The 20547-nt window shown below is 38.7% G+C and overlaps 2 protein-coding genes and 1 long non-coding RNA gene across 3 annotated transcripts; all 3 read left to right on the forward strand.

Annotated features, from left to right (window-relative positions):
• The first annotated feature begins 125 nt into the window (after window positions 1–125).
• LOC134748234 (uncharacterized) lies at window positions 126–12191 on the forward strand. The gene is made up of 16 exons (XM_063682959.1): window positions 126–304; window positions 813–1274; window positions 1514–1846; window positions 1920–2252; window positions 3078–3407; window positions 4310–4648; window positions 6981–7267; window positions 7495–7550; window positions 7607–7863; window positions 8228–8411; window positions 8922–9097; window positions 9366–9503; window positions 9734–9895; window positions 10217–10327; window positions 10755–10961; window positions 11935–12191. Exons 1-16 carry the CDS (start codon window positions 262–264, stop codon window positions 12147–12149), a joined length of 3633 nt encoding a protein of 1210 aa, XP_063539029.1. The 5' UTR covers window positions 126–261; the 3' UTR covers window positions 12150–12191.
• A 2003-nt stretch (window positions 12192–14194) lies between these two features.
• Window positions 14195–19124, forward strand: LOC134748241 (uncharacterized). Its single transcript, XM_063682972.1, has 7 exons — window positions 14195–14258; window positions 14789–14845; window positions 15825–15940; window positions 16131–16335; window positions 16965–17105; window positions 18026–18076; window positions 19066–19124. The coding sequence occupies exons 1-7, from the start codon at window positions 14195–14197 to the stop codon at window positions 19122–19124; spliced, it is 693 nt and encodes a 230-aa protein (XP_063539042.1).
• A 305-nt stretch (window positions 19125–19429) lies between these two features.
• On the forward strand, window positions 19430–20519 carry LOC134754803 (uncharacterized). The gene is made up of 3 exons (XR_010128979.1): window positions 19430–19511; window positions 19793–19843; window positions 20471–20519. It is a non-coding gene; the product is annotated as an uncharacterized LOC134754803 (long non-coding RNA).
• The last annotated feature ends 28 nt before the right edge of the window (window positions 20520–20547 follow it).

A 20547-nucleotide genomic window follows, 5' to 3' on the forward strand; every position in this document is an offset into this window, starting at 1 on the left:
GTAGAAATTTAGACAAACACTTCAACGCGATAAACCATTGTTCGATACCTAATAAGATAAACATACAAGATCCGCAATACCCTGGCCAGTACCGACTGGCTCTGGGACCTGCTATCGGACATTTAACTGAAGACAAGATAAGATTACAAAATAGAACAGATCTTGGAAGGATGTAGGATAACAATGTATTTTTTATCGGTGTACAAGGTTAATGATTAGTAAATTTAATTGATCAGTGACCAGTGGTGAGTGAGGAGCGACATGCGTACGTCGGGGACTCTGTGGCTGGCATTGCTGCTGACAGGTATTAAATACAAACAAAAGAAATAAAGAAATAATCGCATATACAGCACAGCCCACCCGTATTTTGTCCTTTTAGATTTGTACGATTTTCAAGGAATTATTGTAAGATGTTTTTATACAGTAGTATCATTTGAAGAAAAAAACAATTACGGTAATATCATCATTCACAAACAGATACATTGATCATCGACAGATTTATATTTGACTTATATTGACCGGGATATAGACCGTGATTACCTTTTGTATTATTTATCACGGTCAATATAAGTCTAGTGAAACTAACCGTGAATCATTCAAAACTCTTAGATTTTTATTTGATTAACAGACTTTTATTTGACTTTACAGTTTACTTCACCTGATCACTGTAATTTTATAAGTATTAAAAGTAGGTAATATATATTTAGACCAAAACTAGTGATTGCACTAAATTACATGTACATAAGTAGTTAGGTACTTTCTTTCAAAAAGTGCTTAAAAAAGTATTATAAATATTTGTTTTTCATCCCTAGGCATAAATGGATCTGATATAGAACCCCAACTTTTCGAGAAAGGAGATTTTGTAGAAATAACTGTGATTACAACTCCAAATACGGCGTCAACATGCTACCTTGTAACTCCATCGAATACCAACATCGATTTACTGGCAAGTGATCCACTTTCTGATAAATATCAGTACCTTACTAATAGTCTTTCTACGTGTAGAGTAAGAATCAATGATTTGGATGAAAACGACGAAGGTTTGTGGTCTCTGCATGCTGGTATACCGTCTGAAGATGGCGAGGTGAAAGAATTAAAGGATCAAGTTCACGTAACAATAAGAGGAAGTGATGCTGTTAACTCGGAAGAAACAGTTATTTCTGAAGAATATTCTATACAATCAGCAGAAGAGACTGCCACTTTAGAAGAGACTTCTGAAGATCATAATGATGCTTCACCGGAAAATTCGGAAGCAACGTCACAAGAATCTTCAGGTAGGCATACTCCTGTTGGGAACTTGGCTCATTAAAATTCCTTAGTGTAACGGCAGTTAGCATTTATTTTATTAAGAAACTAGTTTCTATATTGATTCGTAATTCTTAGTGTGAAATTATTCTTCTCGCGATTTAGCAACATAACCTCAGGGCATTTCATTGTGATACTGGGCAATTTCGATGATTAGTAAAAAAAATATTGATGCATGTCCTATATAATAAATCCATGTAATTTGCAGAGGCTTCAAGTTCTGAAAAAGAAAAGGTTGTTGAAACACAATGGCTGAGCGACCTACAATTTAGAACGAGAACTGGGTTAGATGTTGACATAAACTTGCCAAGGATCACAAATTCTGAAAAATGTACATTGACAAAACCAGACGGTACGACCGTAGATATTGGAGACGAAATTGCTGGAGTTATAGCACACAGCAATACCCACTACGTCTCGTGCAGGGTAGTGGTTGGGCCTATGGATTCTTCGCTGCTCGGAAAATGGACTCTATGTGGATCCTACGAGGAAAACAACGTAGAGCACAGACGTTGCCAGAATGCTGAAATCATTTGGAGAAGTCAGTGTCTTTCTTTTTTCCTATTAAAGTCCTCAAGTTTTCTTATGTTATTACAGTAACGTTTATATTATAGGTACTGCAAACCCTGCCTCCATATGGGATACGACAATCAATGCTAGATTTAATCACGTAGTCAACTTTGGCGGTACCCTGATTCCTGCTGTGCGCGGGTCCGGCTCGGTAGTCTCCTGCCATTTAGTGACTCCTAATGACGAGGACTTGTTCGTTACCCGGGACAGGCAGTATCCCGACGTCACGTTGGATCAGGACACGGTTTCTGCCTGCGGTATCGCTATTGGGCCGATAGCGGAAGCGCATTTGGCAAATTGGACCGTCTACGGGACCTTTGAATCCGCATTGTGGGGATACAATGAAGTTCGTCAGCCCATTAATATGGAGTTATACGGTATGTCCATTTTTAAGACTGAAAAGCGTGTTCACATTGTCTGATCGAATATCGGATGTCGTATCGTATACGATACGACTACATAGAAGCAAAAAGTAAACAAAGTCCTTTTTTATATTTTTTATACATTTAATTATTGATTGTTGTAAAAGGAAAGCGTTAATGTAAAATTAAAAGGATGCCATGGGGCATTTTCTAGTAGCTGTTTTCTCCAAAGGTGATTCGACATTCAATAGGGTATTTGACTGAATTTAAAACAAATTATTGTACACCATGTATGAAATAAAGCACCAGAAGATTAATAGAGAAACGTAGACAACAGTTATTTTTAGACACAATTTCTCTTTTAAAACCCGTATAAAACTATAAAGAGTAGATAATTTGATTGTGACGTCGCATGCTAGTGTTTCATATAAATTCCATAGTAGCAAAATCGTTTTGACAGTTCGAAAAAAGAAACTGATTTGACTAAGTAGTCAAATACCCTATACCGGATCGGGCAATATGACCACGCTCTTACGCGAACCGTAGCGAACGAAACGCAACTGTCTCTGTCGCACTAATGTGGAAGTGTGATAGAGAGAGATGACTACGCTACGTCACGGAGCGTAAACGATTAGCACGTTGCCTAGGCATTTGCATTTCCAAAATGAATGATGACGTCATCATGATGCATGTGGTCCAGAACTCTCATATCTACCCTACTACCGTGCATTTATCTAAATATAGAGTAAACCACAGTAGGTAGGGTAGGTAACGTAATTTTCACCTGTCAGCCACGCATTAATGATATATACAACAACAGTGCTTTAAATATTATTACAGATGAAAATAATCCATACGATCAAGCATACAACGTAACAACATTAAACCCCACTCAGCATGTAGTCAACTTGGGCAGCACTATCTTCTTGGAGGTGGCAGGCACTGGTGACGTCGACGTCTGCCAGTTCACCATGCCATCCGGAGAGTCGTACTTGTCTTCAGGATCTATACCGACCGGGGCATACTTCGTTTCTCTCAACTCGGTAGCTTGCAGGCTATCCATTGGACCCATAACTGCCAATATGATCGGAGACTGGCAACTTATCGGAAAGTTCAGTAATCGCGGTGTGCATACAGAGTACAGACTTTCGTTTACTATCATACAAGAAGGTGAGTAAGATACAAATATTTACATAGTTATATAGTATGAATTTGTTTATAGCTAACTTCTTCCTGCTTGAAATATAGATTATTGATATAAACTAACATATGTCCTTCCTCGGACTTCAAACCTTCTCCATGCTAAAATTCATTTACATCGGTTCAGCAGTTTAAGCGTGAAAAGGTGTCAGACAGTTACTTTTGCATTGATAACATTGGTCGGGATTTCTTCACTCAAAAAAATGGCAATGTCAATACATTAATTGGTAGTAAGTGACGTGCTAATTAAAAATTTAAAGCTTACCTAAATTAAAATTAATCAATTGTAACCTTGTTGCTATCAGTGTTATCGCCTGTAAATATTCTGTCTGATGTATGACAACTTTAATTAATCACGCTTTAATTGCACAATTCAATCGATTTACTAGGGAATAAAGATATGAAACATTGTAGTCGGGATTAGGTACTAATAAATCATTTTGTACATTAATTAATGTGCTAAAATGTACAGTTGCATACAGAAACACGTATGTAGGTACGTATATATGTATGTTGAATAATAATAATATTAATATGTATATTGAATAATATGAATGGCTTTAAACATAACCCAGTCTATTCCATGCTATTACGTACCTAGAGTAAACCAAAAAATACCTAGAATGTTCATTATGTATCTAATCTACATAAGGTAAACACGATCAATTCAATCACAATAATGTACTAGAACAAAACAGAAGACACGAGAAATATACGAAATAGCTATGACTATGTAAATCTGATTCCTATACTAGGTATGTAATTCGCATAGGTACCTACATCTACATAATAATATAAATTGTACTATATAATAAAATTTGGTGTCACAACTAGCACAATTAATCAGATAATATTCCATTCTGTTTTTACAGATCCAAGCAACCCCATAGAAGAGGATAGAACAGTAGAAAATCTGAACGAACAATTTATTGATACGAGCATTGGTGCAAGCCACCGAGTTACAATAGCTTCAGAGTTCTTGACCACCTTACAAAGTTGCCACATTAGAACTCCGGAAGGACTCCAGTATACTATCATGGAAGGCTTTCATATCCCGGGAGTTGAAGTGGTGACCTCGTCATCTAGCATCAATTGTGGCGTTACAATTGAAGTGTCTGAGGATCTGATCGGAACTTGGACTCTCATTTCCCGGGAAATTAGAAGCTCCGTGGCTATTGAAAAGCGTCTCCCATTCATTATTTACGTCGAAGGTAAGGTATCTGATTAAAATTACATTAATTTAACGTGTATCAGCTCACGTACCGGCGATAAGATACGTAAATCTTAATATTGATTGTCGCCGAGTTAGATTATAATTAGCATATAAATTTAGGGTTTTAATCAATTTTACAGAAATTATTAAAATAGGTCTCTATTGTTTGACATAATTATTGAAAGTCATAATGTAATTTAATGATTGTCATATTATCATTAGTCATAATTTGGTTTTTCTCAGAAACTTTTCAGGATTGCCATAAAACAAACCTAACCTAACCTATCTATAGGATAACCCGAGGAAATCCTTAAAAGTTAACGGTTTCAGAATTATGACTAATGATAATATGACAATTATTACATTATGACTGGATGAGGTGGGGACTCAACCCAAAAATTACTCTCTGGCTCTATAAGACAATAATCCGCCCCTTACTCTGTTACGGTGCTCTGGTTTGGTGGCCAAGAACAAACCTAGGCAACGTACGAGACAAGCTACAAAGACTCCAAAGGCTCGCATGCGCGGCCACCACTGGCTGTACGAGGTCCACACCGACTGCAGCCATGGAGGTCATGTTAAGCCTTCCACCGCTGCACCTACACATACAACAAGAGGCCAGTCTCTCAGCGGTAAGGCTGAGAGCCCTTAATATATGGTCCAACATCATAGGAGCTCTTCACACAACTTGCCTGGCTAAGGTATATGACGAATTTCCAGTGCTCAATTCGGGCACGGATCGGATTCATAAACAAGCTATCTTCGACAAAAGGTACAAAATACAGTTATACGAGGACGACAATTACGAAGGACTCAATCCTCGGGAGCTCAGAATCTTCACTGATGGGTCCAAAACAGACAGCGGATCGGGCTCTGGAACCTTCTCAGAAGACCTGAACATGTCAATTACCACTCCGCTAGGAGCCCATAACTCGGTATTCCAGGCTGAGTGCATGGGCATCATAAACGCGGCGGCTGCCATCACTGCAAGGAAGGTAGTAGGATCCTCCATCCGCATACTCTCCGACAGTAGAGCAGTCTTGATGGCTCTAAAAAGCCATATAGTCACATCCAAACTTATACACGAATGCCACGAACGACTAATGGAGGTATGTCATAACAATAAGATCACCCTACAATGGATCAAAGGACACAGCGGATCCCGGGGTAACGATGCTGCGGACGAGCTTGCCAGGCAAGGATCGAGTGCGGGAGCGATTGGCCCAGAACCGATCCTCCCGATACCGTTTAGCAAGGTACGCTCAATGCTGCTGGCACGTACAGGGAAACTACACACAGAACATTGGCTAAACCAGACTGGATGCAGACAGGCCAAACAAGCCATGCCTGGCATCAGCGGAAAGCTCACAAGGGTGCTCCTTCAATTAGGAAAGACCCGACTGAGCATGGTGACCAGTGTCATAACAGGTCATGGACTATTTAACAAACATCTTTTTATAACAGGTGTCACAGACAGTCCCCTATGCAGAGGATGCATGGAGACAGAAGAAACAGCCTCTCACGTGGTGCTGGAGTGCAGCGGAGTGGCCCCATACAGGGCAAAACATCTCGGATCCCCGAGAGACCTCCCCGAGGTCCTACTCAACATCAAAGGTTTGATAGGTTTCCTCGAGGAGCTGGGCTGGCAGGACTAGCCCACCCCCATGTCACGCAAAATAGGCGCCAGTCGTCGAGTTGCGGAAAATCGCCCGAACTACAATACAATACAATACAATACATTATGACTTTCAATAATTATGTCAAACAAAGGGCGTATGTTGACCTGTTTCCAAAATTTAAAAGGACAAATGACGGTCATTTTCATTTGCTAACTATTCTCGCCCTTGATAATGTGTCATTATTGACCGATTCAAATTACGATTAGGTAATTATCTGCCATTAGTTATTCTTGTTACTCACATATAGCCTTAAAGTTATTAAAACAAAAATATTACTTTGTTAATCCGCGAAATATTAACGTGCAAGTCAAAAATGTGCTAACCCGTTATACTTATTTGCGTATTTTTACATGCAATTAATTTTTCGCCTCTCTACGAGGCATCCTCAGGACATGCTGAAGATGTTGACTGTCTGATGGATTGTAAGTTGGTATAATGGGTTAGCACTGATTGAACAGCACGTTATTCATGAAATAAAACTATGCACGTTATTGTTTCGCGGATTAGCAAAGTAATATTTTTGTTGTAATCAAACTGGATTTCCGTACCTATTATATTAATTATTTTTAAAGTTATAGTTGTTCTACAAGAGACATCATATCTGGTATAGCCTTAACTAAAATATAACAGTTGAAATATTATTAATTTCAGAGCCTGTGGATGCCGTAATCAATGAAATAACCATCACAGAAGGCAATTCCATCCACGTCCGTTTGGCCAACCCCACTGAGCTTTACGAAACTTGCAGGTTAAAGGACCCTAATGATGAAGAGCCTGCACTGTTCAGTCTCGATGACGACCATAAAGAGACTTGTGGGTTCGTGGTGCCCTCGGTTGATGCAAACCATACTGGTACCTGGAATATCGTTTATGGCAAAACGATTATCTATAAAGCCCCTGTGATGGTGTATGTTAATGGTAAATATCTTGAATACGTGGTGCAAAGACAAAACAGGAAATAAATATACATTTGAACAGCAATGAAAACGGATCACGTTGTATACAAATTTTGTTTAAAGTGATTATTTTTTATTTCTTTTCAGTCATGATTGTTTACTAGGCTTTGTTGTTAATATTAAGAAGGATAAATTGCGGTAAAATTCAAGGTGTCAATTTATTCTTAATCCTGATATTCCTGATTGATTGTATAAATAAAACTTTCCAGCCGCTTATAGTTGAGCAGATGAAAGAAGAGCTAAATTTGCGGCGGCCCACCAACTTGTATGTTTGAGCCAAGCTAAGAAGAACCTAAATGTGATAATTTTTTTTTCAGGTAGAGAAAACCCGGACACGTCACATCTGACCTTGGTGGAACACGCCTCCGTGAACAAAACAATCGGACCTCCAGAAGCGGTGTACTGCAAAGTGCTAAGCCCCGATGGTGACGTGGTGTTCGACGGTTTCGGAAGATGCCAGCTAGCCTTGAACCGCGTGTTGAAGGACCAGCATGAAGGTGCTTGGACCATGGTGGTTGGGTTGCCTGGACGGATTGTGACGGAAAGACACTCGTTGCTTGTAACCGTGACGGCAGCAGGTTAGTTGTTCTCATTTTGATGGTTTTGTTGTGTTGCATTTTTTAATCTGAATAATATTTTTCTTCAATTTTTTGAGATATTACAGTCCCAGTGCTCAACTATCCCAATAAAGAGTTGTCATCTTCAATTTTATTTCAAGCAACAGAGGTGACAAACGGGCTATTAACTGTAGGAATTAGACTGTCAAATACAAGGACGTTTACCTTAAATAATACACATACATACAATACTTTTAGGTCCGATCCGTATAAAGGGCGCCTCTTGACAAATAACATTGGGTACCATGTCATCGAACTAGATATAACCAGTTTATTTTCTTAGGTCATATCAAAAGCTAATTTGTTTACATTTCTTATATTTCAGATGCAAAGCCGGAAGTCTCGTCTTACGTTTCGACCAACAAACCAACAGTGGAGCTGACTTGTTCAGTAACAAGCTTGCAGCAGATAACCGGCTGCCTGTTCCGGAGTCCTGCATTACAAGAAGTTCTAGTGGCTAATCCAGGTGTTAGTGAGGGCCGTTACGTCTTCCACGTCAACCAGACCAGGTACTATTTCTAGAAAACGAGCCCGTGAAATAAACCATAGGATATGCCTACTTTATAAATTCTAAACTAGTCTAACTAAACTAGTAGCTCTGTATAGACCCCGCGAACCCCGCTCCGCCTTTTAGAGAGATTCCCAAAAACAGATTGCATATATTTTTCGAACCTTCTCACAAAATTTTACGAGAATTGGTTTAGTAAAAGACGGGTAGTCTATCTCGCGGCGACATACTGTCGCGTCAATCATGTCGTCGGCCTACTGTAGTCGAGAACATCCGGACATACGAAAGCATTTTTGTTTAAGTTGAAACGGAGACCTTCGCTTCGCTCGGTCAACTTATGATCTTTATGAAGGGCTGTTTACGGCTCCAACTAGATAACATCGTCCATCATAGTAAATTTTCACATAAAAGGCCTATATAAGAAAAGATTAGGTGGATATGCTAAAAGGAGAAAAATTAAATAAGAGTTGGAAACAAGACTGGACTCAGGACTGTTATTTAAAATTTTCAGCACCGAGTCCGACCACTACTACAGCTGCAGTCTCCAGATAACCGAACCGGTGACTTCAGACCTGGGCCTGTGGCGGTGTGACCTGGAGTCTGCGGAGGAGAACTATTACGGCTTCCTCACCGTGCTCTGCCCTTGGGCCATGCAAGATCCTGTTGTCGCTGAGTCGGTTGTGGCAGGTGTGTTGAATGAATAGGTTTATATTATTTAGACCAAAAATATCTAGTAGGACCTTAATTTGCAGCGTCATAAGTGTATAACATACATTGTGGCATGCTTCGCAGAGTAAATAAGATAATTGTTTTATGTTACTACGAAGGAAATTATAGTTATTTTCGGTGTAAGAATTGTCATTAAATTCTGCTGCTATCCTTGTTTTTCTGTGTCACCGTGAACACGTGACCAAAAGTTGCGGATAGATAAGTTTAAAGTTGTCGGTGGTTTCAGAGCCCGTGCTGGTGGCGCAGGCTAACTCACTGTCAGTTGAGGAGCAAGAGCCCGCTAGTGTGGCGTGCTCGGCGCGGGCGCCGCTCCGCTATTGCTACTTCAGGGCCCCCAATGGAACCGTCTTCAATGTCGGACCTGGTAATTTTCACATGCCATTTCTTGAGGAATTAGTTACAAATGATTTTCAAATTGCCATTGTACTCCTTTCTTGTTTGTTCACATTTATTTAGATTTAATATTTCTTTAAGAAACAAAAATATATCATATGAAGAGATCTACAATATTTTAAACGTGTACTATTCATAATTAAATCCTGGTACTCAGCGCACTGCTTGTCCCTTGTAATAAGATAAACCTCATGATTCCAGGCATGTCATCACCAACCATGGAGTATGTAGGCGCTGGCTTAGACGCCGGCGAGTGCGGTGTGCGCTTCCAGAGTTTGCTGCACAGCGATGCCGGCGAATGGTCATGTCACGCAAGCATCAACGGACAGGAGCAGAACCAAACCATCTACGTCGAGGTTAAAGGTAGGAATACGTTTTACAATCATTCCGCCGAAGCACGCTGCTAGACAAACGACTAGGTTTTCTACAACAACCGGTTGTGCCCTACTCATGACCATCTCAGATATTGTGAACACTGACATTTGGTCACGTTGATTCTTTTGGCTCGTGGTCCCCTGTGTGGCCACGCGAGCGCCGCTATATGTAACTGATGTTTTTTTGCCTCATTTTCTCCATCCACTGGCTGGAGAAAATGAGCTGGCTGACTTCGATAATTGCTGAACAATCATGTCATCCGTTTCGCACTGTATCTATTAATTTACACTTGTTTTAACGAATTTGCAGAAGAGATGAGAGTATCGAGCAAGATCGAGTATGACCGGGTGGTGATCGAAGGCCAAGTCGCCTGGAACCGGGAACTAGAATATTGCCGCTTCGTCCGCCTTGATGGATTTGGTGAGTTATGTTATAAGTTTCGTTAAACAAATTTTCAACGGCAAATTCGTATTAAGAAAGCTTTAGCTCCCTGCTACGAGTGCTAACAGACTAAGCGTGCTGTTACACCAACGTTGTGCCAGTGATAACTGAATGTGATCGGAGTGAGTTCAATGCGGTTGCGCAGCGAATTTGCCGCGATATCGTTATAAAGGCCTTATTGTATTACGGCGTCATGGCGAACTCGCAACGAACAAACACGCCCAGTAATCACGTCTCTCGCAAAACGCCAGTACGCGCGCCAGCTTTGAAGCAGGCATTTAAATAGACATTTCATTTGTACAAACTTACTTACTTTAAAATTTCACGGCACGGTCAAGAAAGTCTTCCTCCCTTTCTTTTGTTTGTGAATGACAAATTTTATAAATTACTTAACAAATCTCCACAGGTTTCTCATCAATCGACAATGTACTATCCCCCTATTACCTGGATGAGAGCAGTTCTTCAAGAGGCATCTGCAGGATACGCATGGAGTTAACTCCTGAAAACCTGCAGCCGTGGACCGTGGTTGCCAAGCTAGAGGGTAGAGACGGAGAGATCTCTCGCGTGGCGGTACTCAACTGGCCTGAACCTGAACCGACTCCTGCGAGATTCTGTAAGCATTAATAAAAAATAAAACAGACCTGAAGGTCTGCTGAAGCAGATTTGTGCAGGATCAAAGTACATAACGATTATTTCCGAGAACGTACAGCCTTGGACTCATAGTCGCTAAGCTGAAGGGTTGGTGGCGAGATTTTACGTCAAAACAGGCCAACTTGAACTGACTCCTAAATACTGATGTAAGCATTACTTTCAATCCTGACGTTTGTCCAAAGGGTGATCCAATTCCACATTACTTTTGTTTGCCCAAACGCAGCTTTGTATACCATAAACAACTGTTTCTCTGTTATTGTTTGTTCAATGAAGTAAACACTGTTGCTTCAAATTTTTCCATAGCTAACTACTATAATCAAATTGCAACATTAATTGGCTCCTTAAAGAGCGAGAACAGTTTACTTTTTGTTTTCTATATTGATGTTTTAAATAAGAATTTTTTTACTCGTCGACTGTAATGGTTGAATTAAGATTACAAACTATAATTGCGAACTTTTCATATATGGGCTCCCAACTCAACTATAATATTCATTTCGGTTCGTGACGCCGCGCTCCCATAGAAAAGACATAAACGCGCGATTATTTACCAATCTACTGAGATATTTACCAATTTTCATTAATTATTTTGGTTTTATAATAGAAAAAGTTTTATTTTAGATGACTCGTAGTAAAAGTATTGTATACAATAGTGATATAATCAAGCTTTTCAATCTCGTACCTACTTAGGCTTCGCAAGCTTCGTTGCCTAAACACGGTACTCGACTGAAAAGCTTTGTATTATATCACGATTGTATAAAATACTATTAGCCCACTATTTCATTACGTGCGTCCGGTGCGTTCAGATCCAGCGAATTCTTCGCGAGCGCACGTTTGCTTTAAATTAGCGCAACTTATGGAAGGCTCGCACAAAGTTCGTTATAATTTAGCTAACTGCATGAAAAGTACATGAATATATTTATAATGTAATGTTACAGATAACGCCCTATTCATGTGGCTGCCAATACTGACGATCTTCATCGTCTGCCTGATGCTGGGGGCCGCGTTCGCGCCGTCCAAGAATCGCCGCTGGGCCGCCGAGCGCGCGTCGAGTTTGCGCGCGAGCATGCGCGACAGCATGCGCCGCTTCCCCAGCTTCCGCAAGAAACCGCAGATAACTGACAAGCCAAGTGATACCAACTCTGCTGCGTGAGGCTGAGGACTTTAGGCCATTTTTACAATCAAAGAGCAATCAATCAATTCAGAGGACAATTTAAAGTGCAATTCAAATCCCACTTGCAGCTCTCCTAACGTGTTTATAATATAGTATTTTTTTACTAAGTTATACTTGTCAATAGCGTTTTAATATTAAAGATAACTGTTTTAACGAACAGATAGATTATATTGTCTACCTATTCATAGGTACCTACCTACTTACCTATAGATTCCATATTTTCATTTATACCGCGTCCATAACTATGTATCATACCTAGAGAGAAAACTGAGACATTATTATTTCATCATTATATCTTCAATGATGTTAAGAAAACTCCCTCAATTAATATTTCCATAGACCAAACGTGTCAGTCTGTTTCGACCAAAGAAGTATTAAACTAGCGTTGTATCTAAAAGGTTTTTGGCATCTTTAAAATTTTTTTCATACGATCAGCTTATTCTATGTTCCAAAACGATTTATTACTGCCATACAAGACACTCCTTCCATGCTTATATTGAAACTAACAACAAATAAATTACTTGCAAACTAGTTATTTATAAGTGAAAACCTTATCTGTATGACGCATGTTAATAAGGCGAGCGCCATACTAACACACTGTGGTACGTATTATCTGATGCTACCTTCCGATTTTCACCTCGGACACAAAAAAAAAACACATTCAGAAAATGATCCTTTAAAACCTTTAGATCTATACTGCATTAAAACCGCAACTTTTCTTCAAGATAAACCCTTTGGTGAATTATAGTTCGAGTTAATTATCGGGCGCTTATCGTAATAATTAAATAAATTCGTAAAGCAATTGAATTAAGTCGGCACCAATACATATTAGTATATATCTTGGTGAGGGGACGCACACACAGGAACAGTCGTGTACAGAAATGATTTTAAATTTTGAATTCTAATCTCCAACTCCATATATTCGTTCCGTTCCCCTCTAAATCGCTGATAATAAGTAAATCAAATGGCAACTAGGTATGTGGTCAAGAGCAAAACAAGGAATTTACCTGCTACCTCAATTTACAATTAGTTACAATAATAAATATGCAAATCATATATAGTCCTTTTTGTCTTTATTTATTTAATCAACCCTACCCTACCCCTACCCAAGAAACATGACAGTCGTGCAAAAATAAATACTCAAAACGATTCTAGGTACAGAAATGAACCAAGGCGGTCGGTGCTTATAATAGGTAGGTAAGTCCAAATAATTATATACCTAATTCAATGTAATGACCAATAACTTCATTATAAATTAATTAAGGCAAACAAAACCAACCAAAAACAGGATGTTTTCTACCGTATTTGAATTCATCATAAAAATGTCCTTATAATACCTACTTTATGTCTGTTATGTATATGGAACTTATATTACCTATCGAGATATAGGTATGTAAGTTCAATTTTCTGGCCTAATGTGCAACTGGACAATGGACATAAGCCAGCAGCCTAAGGATCAGCCAGCAGAGTTTTTGAAAAATTGTATAGTGCTTTTTAAGATTATTAATAATAGTAGTTTATGTGACTGCTACATAATGAAAGGCATTAAAACTTTAAAACTCGAGTGTGGGTTTATGAAACGAACGAAGTGAGTGTTCACACACATTATAAACTTTCTATTCACTAACCTCATATTACAGCCGACATTGGGGCATAGTTGCTCTCTGGCGGAATTAGCGGATACGTTTTAATTCTTGAAGTGTTGTTAAAACTGAACCAAAACATTAATATCAAAATAGGATGTGGTTTTTCCTTATCTTCGTCTTAATTAAATTGATCCAAGCAGTTAGTATTTGTATTTGCATATGTACAAAATGTGTCTGTAATTCAGCCAAAGTAAATAATTGTTAAGTCGCCTAAGCTCATGCATTGTTATTGGATTTTACACCCTACTACACAGTTCTAAAGACGTTTTTAGCATATACTTGCACTTTAAAATGAGATATTGGTTATTTATTAGGCTAATTCAGCTGGTATGTATATAAAGTGTTTTCCTGGAGATCTCATATTCATGCTCGTTCAACATGGGTTCATACACGGGACTCGCGCCCGCGCTCTACTGCCTAGTGGCAGGTCTATTATGGACTGGTAAGTTTTCTTTATTTTTTATGACAAATTGTAATGTAGGATTTTAAGCTTAGGTTGGCCTTACTGGTTGATTTCGGGGTCGTGAACCCGAATGTCAAGAATGTATTAAGATGATCATACTGAATAAGGTTTCCTATTGGACTAATATGAAAATAGTGAATAAATTTACTAAAATAAATTTGAAAGTTAATTGCTTATTTAAGATTGTGTCAGATAGGTACTGTCTTGTGTGTTGTGTTGAAACTCTTTCTATCACTCTTCCATATTAGTGCGACAGTGACATTAGCGTATTGCTCGATTGTTCGAATTGGGCCGTTAATTTAGATATAAGATCAAAACGTACCTTCGAAATGGGTTAGACCGAGGTAAGTTTGCAACGATTTTGATAGCACACGCAGTGCAAGTGTTAGTTATACGTCATAATTCCATAGAAGTTTGACGTTTAAAAGAACACTTTCACTGCGAGTGCCATTATTAAAATCGGTGCCGACTTATCTTGGTCTGACTTTACCTTGTCCTATTCTATTTAGGCACTGTGATCGGGTCGCCGGATCCGCGGAGCGACTACGATTTGGAATCTACTGAACGTAAGTTAACCACATTTTTACTTTTTTGTGTTCTCAATGAGTCTGGACTGGAAGCATCGAAACGGCATTGGCTTGATTGATAATCTAGGTACTTACCTAGGTAGAGCTCGCCTTCAGACTCTTTGTCCCAGCGAAGGTAAAATGTTTAAATTCACCAGTCAGAAAAAAATTGGCGTCAATCTCAGCTAGCATGTAGGGGAACCTGATGTGCCCGGGACAGTTATTTTTGTTTTTTGTTTTTTAGAAAAAAGTTTAAGGGTTCAGATCAGAATTCCTGCATATCCAAATATCTTAAGATACATCTTCCAACTGCCTAAAACTAAGCGATTGGTTTATTGATTTTCATAGGATAGGACATAGGATGACGATAAAAGGGGAAAAGTCTCCAAGGTACATCAGTGTCCTCTACACAATTTCATAGTGGAATCGGTAAATCTTAATTAAGTAACTTTAAGCTTTTTTAACTTTAAGGCGTATGAACGTCTTTACAGATAATTTACTTTGTAGCTAATTTATGGCTAAACTACTTGGTAGTAGAAGTGGACTTTTCTTCAGCATATGACAAGTTAGTTTACTTCATCCAACTTCAACGCACTGTATGTATAGTCGTTAGTTTCCAAGCTGGCCCTTACGGCTAACTCTTTGTCTATTGTAAGTAAAAACGCACGTGCTACTAAATGCAAAGAAAAGGTTATACCTGGTATGTAATGCGTATTATTTACAAAATTCAGAGCGAGCATATTAGACCTTCCAATACACAGAGCCCAAAGAGGAAACAAAGCCATTTTATCAAGACCTCTCTACCCACAGGATAGTTGGAAATACCTGGATAATGACGAGTCCGTAAGCTAACTTACGGTGTGAAATTTGAACTGCTTCAACTGCTTCGGCTTTCCATTCCATTCAATAAGATTCATGAATTAAAATTATACTTTTATAAAAATAATATGTATCTAAATCATTGTTGTTTACTTTTCAGATTTTACAACAGAAAAAGTCGGGGCCAATCTGAGAATCTTAAATACCTCCGAGAATATTACGTTCAACGTTGGTGATAAAACAACAATCTACTGCGAAGGACGATTTTTATATAGCGTAAGCACTGATTACTTGGGTTTTAGTTGAGAACACTTTAATTATTTTGAGAGTAAATTATCTTCCGTGGTTAACGCTTTACCTGTAATGGTTTGGTGGTTACCTTCCACAGATTCAAAATGCCACTCGAAAACATATAACAATTTTTAGTATACCTCAATATTTAAAAAAATAAATGTTTTTATTGCAGGATATAGAATGGTATGATCCCTCTGGCGTGAAGATACAACAGAGATCTACCCAAGATGAGAGGATCTTTGTACATCTCCGTGTTGGTTCCGCAGAAGACCCCACATTATTGGCTTTGGTAGTAAAGGATATAGTCATCACTGACTCTGGAACATACACCTGCAGGGCGGGGGATCTAAGCTCGATAGTTACTATAATTGTAAACGGTAAGTAGGTACACTTGAGTTTATTAAGTGTTAGTAAAACACCGGACACCGTTAAAAACATGTTTTAACTTTTAATTGAGAGAAACCAATGGAATCACAAAATATGACCTTGAATTTAAGGCTTATTGTAATTATAATAAATAACAAATTCATTATTAGGTTATTAGTTACCATGAGAATAAGCCTCACGGTTAGCACCAAACTAATCTGACCATTGGAAGCTGCGCCGTAATGAAAGGACACTACTCGCACTATAGTACTAGTGTTGCATCAGTTATCGGTCAAACGGTGTTGCCTCTTTCAGACATTTGATAGCAATCTCCATAGGGATTAACGCAGTTTAAAATAAAATCAAAGAATGAAACAGAACATACGTTTAAATGTATTTTGTCTCCATTTTTGACTTGCCCATGAAAGCCAATGGGAAGAAACACGCGAATTGGGTATAGAGTAAACATTTTATAACTGACTGAGTCTGAAAGAGATTTCCTTTCACCTATAAGACCGCCTGTTACTTTACCCCTTTTTACCTCTGTTTGATTTAATTTACTTTGATGATATTTGTTCTTGTACCTACCTAGTTAAACTGGGTGAGATTAAGGATAATAGTATTATGTTGTGTTTCTCAGACACCGCGATTGGGACCGAGGGGCCTTTGGTTGGGCCTTGGGTAGCTCTGCCTAAGTCTGGGTCAGATTCTGATATTGCGGGGCCCAGCACAGTGGGTCTTGGTCCGGGTTACACGACGTGGAATACGCCGCATTCAAAGCGTAAGAAATTTTACTGAACTACTCATGGTACCTGTGAACAGTATGATGACGTAGGCTTGTGTTAGTCACGTGGTTCGCGAGTCTCATAATAGGTTACCAATAGTATTTTATACAATCTAGATTAGGGAATGCAAACCGGTCTTTAATTGTATAGGAAAACCAGTTACTAACCGAAATTTCATACAAATAAAAACCGGCCAAGTGCGAGTCGGACTCGCGTTCCAAGGGTTCCGTACATTACACAATTTAAACAATGTATTTTTTATGTGAAATGTCTTTAAAAAACCCGTAGGGGTCGGATCAATAACTAAGTAATTAAGTCCGACTCACGCTTGACTGCACATTTCTAATAGGTTTTCCGGTAATCTATAGGTTAAGATCTATTTTTCGTATGTTTTTCAATTTTTTTGACCCAGTAGTTTCGGAGATAAGGGGGGGGGAATGGTCATTTTTTGCCTATTTTCGTGAATAACTTCTAAAATGTTTATCTTAAAATTATAAAAAAAAAATATTTGAGATTCTCACAATGAACTCTTTCATTTGATATGTGACAAACTTTATTTTTTACTTTTCTCATTTACCCCCCAAAAGTGGCCCCCGTGTTTAAAATAAATTTGATTACGTTACATGACCATCGTTGGGTCACAAACTTACATATATGTACCAAATTTCAACTTAATTGGTCCAGTAGTTGCGAAGAAAATAGGCTGTGACTGTGACAGACAGACAGACAGACGCACGAGTGATCCTATAAGGGTTCCGTTTTTTCCTTTTGAGGTACGGAACCCTAAAAACCGGTTTGCATTCCCTAATCGTTATATAATGGAGAGCTTTTCAGTCGAGTACCGTGTTAAGGCCACGAAGCTTGCTGAGTGGCCTTAATTGGGTACGAGATTGAAAAGCTTGATTATATTTTATAGTTGGAGGATGGCCCGGTGTAGGAGGACCCGGAGGATGGAATAATGGACCGAGTAAGTCATTCAAATACAGCGTATATATTGTGATATTTTTTGAAATAAATGTGTCATTTTTATTATATTGTATGTAAGGAGAGCTAATAAATATGGTTTAACAGTTCGATTGTATTTTACAATTTGCGGACCGCCCGGCGTAGAACGCCCCGGAGGATGGAATAATGGGCCGAGCAAGTAATCTCAAATACAGTGTATATTGTGTATTATTATTCAAACTTCACTTAACAAACTGGACAGACTGCTCAACAACTGTATTAGGTTTATATTTTGTCTTCGGAAGTACGACCACGTATCAGCTTATCGTAAGCAGCTTAATTGGCTTCCTATTCGTGAGCGAAGATCTTTGAGACTGTTAGGTACACTTTACTCTCTTCTATTTGATCCCAATACACCAGAATATCTCAGATCCAAATTTAAATTTGTTACTGCTCGCCCTGGTGGTGTTCTCCGTCCCTCCCGTAGCCTTAAGCTTTCCATTCCCCCTCATCGCACTGGTTTCCTGACCAACTCCTATACAGTTCTCCGATACGCCTGTGGAACGACCTTCCACTCAATATCAGAAAAGCTCAAAGTAAATTCACGTTCAAGCGTATGCTGCGCAAGCATTTGTCTGAAAGATGTAAGTAATGTTTCACAGTAGGTACATGTATAAGTATATATGTAGATATGTATGTAAGTGTATCATACAAAGTATATGTTTAAGTTTATGATTTAAATATAATAGGTATACTATAATTAGTATTTAATTTGTAAATAGTAGGTAGTGATATCGTTTAATTATTTTCAAATACAGTACAAAGCCTGCACCAACAAACGTCTCTTTTTGGCCCAGTGGTTGACTGGTAGAGAATGCCTTAAGGCATTAAGTCCACCATTTGTACTTATTTTATGTGCAATAAAGTATAAATAAATATTATGAAAGAATTGTTGCGTCTGTGTTCTGTAATGTAATAAATGTGGTTTAACAGTTCAATTGTATTTTACAGTTGGCGGACCGCCCGGCGTAGAAGGACCCGGAGGATGGAATAATGGACCCAGTAAGTAATATAAAATACATCGTGTATGTTTAATTAATAATTGTGGCGTCTATATTCTGTAATGTAAGGAGAGTCGGTAAATGTGGTTAGTTCGATTGTGTTTTACAGTTGGAGGACAGTCTGGCGCAGGAGGCCCCGGAGGATGGACGAGTAAGTAAAGTAATATAATTTTTTTTCATTTGGAGGACAGTCTGGCATAGGAAGCCCCGGAGAATGGAATAATGGGCCGAGTAAGTAAAATCATATACAGTATATATTGTGTATTTTCGTGAAATAATTGTGGCGTCTGTATAATATAGAGATAATTGGTAAATGTGGTTTAACAGTTCGATTGTATTTTTCAGTTGGAGGACAGCCCGGCGTAGGACGCCCCGGAGGATGGAATAATGGACCGAGTACGTAATATCAAATATAGCGTATATTGTGTATTTTTTTGCCGTCTGTATTCTGTAATGTAAGGAGAGTTGGTTAATATGGTTTAACAGTTCGATTGTATTTTTCAGTTGGAGGACAGCCTGGCGTAGGAGGAGCCGGAGGATGGAACTATGGACCGAGTAAGTAATATAAAATACAGCGTATACTGTTTACTTTTTATTTAATAATTGTGTCCTCTTTATTATACTGTATGTAAGGAGAGCTAATAAATATGAATACACAGTTCGATTGTATTTTTCAGTTGGAGGACAGCCCGGCGTAGGAGGCCCCGGAGGATGGAATAATGGGCCTAGTAAGTAATTTCAAATACATCGTATATTGTGTATTTTTGTGTAATAATTTTTGGCAACTATGTTGCGTCTGTATTCTGTAATGTAGGGAGAGTTCCTAAATACAGCGTATATTGTTTACTTTTTATTTAATAATTGTGTCCTCTTTATTATACTATATGTAAGGAGAGCTAATAAATATAAATACACAGTTCAATTGTATTTTTCAGTTGGAGGACAGCCCGGCGCAGGAGGTCCCGGAGGATGGAATAATGGGCCGAGTACTTATCTCAAATACATCGTATATTGTGTATTTTTGTGAAATTATTTTTGGCAACAATGTTGCATCTGTATTTTGTTATGTAGGGAGAATTGGTAAATGTAGTTTCTTTAACAGTTCGATTCTATTTTACAGTTCTGTTACAGTTTGTATTCTGTAATGTAACAAATGTGGTTTAACAGTTCGATTGTGTTTTACAGTTGGCGGACCGCCCGGCGTAGGAGGACCCGGAGGATGGAACAATGGACCCAGTAAGTTATATCAAATACATCGTGTATTGTGTATTTTTATGGAATAATTGTGGCGTCTATATTCTGTAACGTAAGGAGAGTTGGTAAATGTGGTTTAGCAGTTCGATTGTGTTTTACAGTTGGAGGACAGCCCGGCGCAGGAGGCCCCGGAGGATGGAATAATGGACCGAGTAAGTTATCTCAAATATATCGTGTA

Source organism: Cydia strobilella, chromosome 1 (assembly GCF_947568885.1).
Source record: "Cydia strobilella chromosome 1, ilCydStro3.1, whole genome shotgun sequence".
In the NCBI taxonomy this organism is placed as follows: domain Eukaryota; kingdom Metazoa; phylum Arthropoda; class Insecta; order Lepidoptera; family Tortricidae; genus Cydia; species Cydia strobilella.